This window comes from Temnothorax curvispinosus, unplaced genomic scaffold (assembly GCF_003070985.1).
Source record: "Temnothorax curvispinosus isolate PA1 unplaced genomic scaffold, ASM307098v1 QBEX01004016.1, whole genome shotgun sequence".
NCBI classification, from domain to species: Eukaryota; Metazoa; Arthropoda; class Insecta; order Hymenoptera; family Formicidae; genus Temnothorax; species Temnothorax curvispinosus.
The window spans coordinates 1-4,578 of NW_020213796.1; the positions used below are offsets into that span (position 1 = coordinate 1).

Sequence of the window (4,578 nt, forward strand, 5' to 3'; positions counted from 1 at the left end):
CCTTGAAACTGTTGATTCCATAATCAAAGCTACTATTTGTTTGCATAATCTGTTGATGGATACAACACAATATTGTGCAGAAACTTATGCTGACACACAGTCTGCAAACGGACAAATAATTGATGGAGAGTGGAGAACAATTATAGATGAACGTACAAATTTCAGAAGTTTGTCCAATTGTGGCAGTAATAATCATGCAAGAAACGCAAGTGACATTCGAAATACTTTTGCAGATTACTTTATAAACGAAGGTCAGGTTCCTTGGCAAGAACTAATGATATAAATTGTTTCAAAATTTATTACTATTATTTTCAACATAATATTTCATAGAATATAGAGATTTACTTATTATATTATTAATTTATTATATTAATCACTTTTATTCATACAGTTATTGATAAAACGCAAACTTATAATTTATATTGCGTTTTATAGGTGTTAGGTTTAATGAAAATTTTGAAATATATATATATATATATATACACATATATATGTATATAACTTCAATTGTGATTTGGAAATCAAATCAAATCGTGCTCACATGCGATGTAGTATAAAAAAGCTCTATGAAAATTATTATAATAGTCTCTGTCAAATCTCTATCGTTGTATTCCATGTTCTTATTAGTAGTATTATTATTCTCTATAATATATTCTGTACTATCATCGTAATCATAGAGATATGCTCTTCTTCACATACACTACACTTGCAGATATTGCACTGTAAAGAAGATATATAATATTATGCTATAAATTTACACCATAACGATTTGATTTAACCCTCAGTGTACGATCTATAAAAAAGGTACAATTTTCAAAATCGTATAACTTGAGTACCAAGCGTAGACTGACGCTGCCCTTTGGCACTCACATAGTAGCTACCTCAAAGATTCCCCCCCCCCCCGGTACGGACCCCCACCATTCACTTCCTTTGAAATGGCGCCGCTACTTTCAAAATTCGCTCGGGTTACGCTAACCCAGATCGTACACTGAGGGTTAATTTCCAAGTCACAATTGAAGTTGATTTCCAAAGTACAATTGGTCGATTCTAATGCTCTTATGCAATCACGAATGTATCGTATGCCGCAGGTTTAACATTGTCATAAACATAATTAAATATAACATACAAAAAAGTACAAAGAAACTGGATTAATTTTATTATTATCTTATAGTGTGCTTTATAATAATTTGTAATACTGTATTCTTATAAAGTTATACATATATTGCGTATATTATGTATATTATATAATAAAGCATGTATTAAAGAGATATAACATTTTAAAAATTTTTATATATCTTGTTCTAATAACAAATTAAAAATTTGTTTCATTACAAGTTTTGAAACCTCTGGAGTCATTCCCCGAAGACATGCCTCTATATATTTGACAAAACTTTCAATCTTATCAGGTTTTGATTGATACTGTTCTTTTGTGGGTCGAGTTTGTTTCAATTCTGTCAAAAGTGCTTCTTCCAGACAAGGGTTGGCAGGTATATTTGACTTCTCTGTAAAAATTAGGACAAAACTTAATGTAATTACAGTGCCTTCATAAAAACATTTCTAACATTTTATACAAACTCATATGTTTTGTAGACTTGGGTGATTGAAGATCCTCGGACTGTGACATGAGTCTTTTATTATCTGTGGAAAGAAGCAGTTATATATAAGAATATGCGTGTAATGTTACGGAATACAACAAAAAAATTACGTACTGTTGCGATTTGATCCTTCCGAAGCCACTTCGTTGATTCTTGATGACTCTACAGGTGTCTTACCTATAGGTGAAGAAATAAAATGTATAAAATAAAGAACTGCAGAGGGGTGAAAGAGAGGGAGGGAAGGGAGAAACGGGTAAATGTAAAAATATTAGAAAATACTACATTTAAAGAAACTGGATTAATGATAAATATATCTGTTCATAACAAAGAGTTTGCTTACATTCACTTGACCGTGGTCTTAGTGTGCTTTGTTGCGATAAATTTTTATCTATCATATTTTCGGGATTATTGTTACTTCTGTAACTTGTTTGTAGCGATAAGTCTTGTTCTCGTGAGTAACTAGTATTAGGAGTCGAATCTTGTATTGAAGACATTGATTGTCTATTTGGGTTCACGTTTTCCAGATTACTTTTAGTCCTATAACGAATAACATTTTTAATTAAAATTTTATATTACCTGGTTATGTGTTTAAATTTTATGTTTATGTATACTTCAATGTTATATGTTATTATTGTATTTTATTGTATGTATATAATGTATTTTATGTTATTATATGTTTTTATATATGTGTGATTATATTATATTAAATACATTTATGCATATATATTGATTACGTATATATTTAAAAAGTCACTACATATATTACTACTTACTTCCTATAATTAATGGTTGGAATAAGAAAACTTAGCGTTTCATATAAATACCAAGTACTGGTTTTCTTTGCTTTGGTTGCACTGCCACTTGCAGTATATGTATTTTGTATACCATACTCTTTGACGAATCGATCTCTCAAATGTTTCCATTTACCTTGACTTATACCAGGATCTGTACCTATAATACACAGTTTTAATTAAAGCTTATATAATGTACTATAAATATATACATATAAATGTACTTTTTACATTTTACACAATGCAATTTTAATTTTTCTTGGAGCAAAAACTATAGTTACAAGATAACGCAATACAATAATATTAACTTTACCTAAACAAGTATCTACTTGAGCCCATAATAATTTCATGTCAGCTGGGCCTCTTTGTTTGTATGGAAGCTTTGAATTCCATAATGGTTCTCTTATGAAAACCTCTGATATAAGTCTTTCTGTCAAATCACTATCGTTGTGACCTTTGTTCTTAGTGTTATCATTATTCTCTAAGTATTCAGTAGTGTTATTATTATTATTCTCTATAATACCATCTGTTGTACTATTATCATAATCACAGATATGATCTTCTTCGACTATAAACTTGCAGATATTGCACTGTAAATAAGATAGATAATATGCTGTAAATTTAATTTTACTAATATAGCACAAAGACTTGAAATATAATTATTACAAATGTGTTTGTAAATATATGTATAATATACATATGTGTACATATACATACATGAACAGTCATGCATATATACATGCACGGTTGTTCATGTATATATGTATATATACATGTTGGCTGTGTTTCAGCAGAGACAATAACTGTATAAAATAATTGGTATAGGTATGTTTTTAATTTGGACTGAAGCTGAGAGCATACATCAATAATTAGATTTATGAATTTTATAATAGTTACAGTTTTCTCTGCTGATTATAGCCATTATTTATCCATCTCAGTTTTTTTGTAATGTGCAGGTTTGTGAATGTTTTTTTCAAGTTAACTATGTGCTATTACTAATGTTATGTTAACAATTTTCTAAGTTATTCTAATTATATATCTAATTTAAAGAATAAAATAAATTTTCGCCAGTAATAAAATAAAATCAGTGTTTAATGATCGGCCTGACTGGCAATATATTAAAAATTATAACGACGTTTTGACCTCTATTTTGGGTCCTTATCAAGTTTATGATGGATCAATGTGCGTCAAACAATTTTATATTGATTAATTTTATATTGTTTGACGCACATTGATCCATCATAAACTTGATAAGGACCCAAAATAGAGGTCGGAACGTCGTTATAATTTTTAATATATTGCCAGTCAGGCCGATCATTAAACACTGATTATATCTAATTTAATTATGTAACCTATTATCAGTATATAATAGGTTACATAATTAGATTAGACGTGCAATAACATTAATTTGGAAAAAGTTTATCAATCCATATAACCTCTAAATATAAAGGAACTGAGAAGGATATATAATATAATGTACATATATATTATTTGTTCGACATATATTAAGTACTAATGTTTTTTTTACTTACCATCAATAAATAGTCATCTGCTTGGTCATCCATTTTAATAATAAAAATTTCTCTTTAGCTTCGATTAAACTCAGCATAAATTATTCCCGGTATTCACTACCAGTATTGAAAAAATATATAGTATATACATATCCCTTCGTCCCACTAGGTTTTTTTGGTACCTTTACGCCGCATAGGTGGGTCGTTTTCGTCTTGACGTTTTTTTTAAGTGTTAAAGTGTTACAAAAAATCTGAAAAAATTCATGAAGGTAATTCAAACCTTCAATTTGAAGTATCAATCATAAAATTATAAGCAATTTAATTTTTTCACATATTTTTTATTTAAGAAATGGAGCAACTACAACTACAACTTGTAAAATCATCTTTTACTAAAAAAATCATAACTTTAAGACAAATAAAGATATCAAAATGAATAAAAAAAGAAATTGAAGGGGAAAAACGTACCTTTCATAAAAAAAATATTGCATGCAATTATTTTGAAATGAAGTGCTTAAGTGTTCGCCGCCAACCTCGTTTTTTCAAGAATTACGTGTCTCCTGTGACGGCTGGAGGGGGTCTGGCGCCTTGAAACTCGGTAGGCGGATTCTCGGGGAGCATAACTTTTTTTACGGATGCGCAGTGGCGCCATTTCTACGCGTTTGCAAAAGTTACAACTACATT

General features: G+C 29.4%; 1 protein-coding gene across 1 annotated transcript; it reads right to left on the reverse strand.

The window, feature by feature from the left end:
• Positions 1-1,253: 1,253 nt before the first annotated feature.
• On the reverse strand, positions 1,254-4,044 carry LOC112453091. Its single transcript, XM_025013642.1, has 7 exons — positions 3,919-4,044; positions 2,700-2,976; positions 2,369-2,546; positions 1,936-2,132; positions 1,710-1,772; positions 1,576-1,638; positions 1,254-1,502 (listed from the first exon to the last, which is right to left on the reverse strand). Exons 1-7 carry the CDS (start codon positions 3,949-3,951, stop codon positions 1,288-1,290), a joined length of 1,026 nt encoding a protein of 341 aa, XP_024869410.1. The 5' UTR covers positions 3,952-4,044; the 3' UTR covers positions 1,254-1,287.
• Between the last annotated feature and the right edge of the window lie 534 nt (positions 4,045-4,578).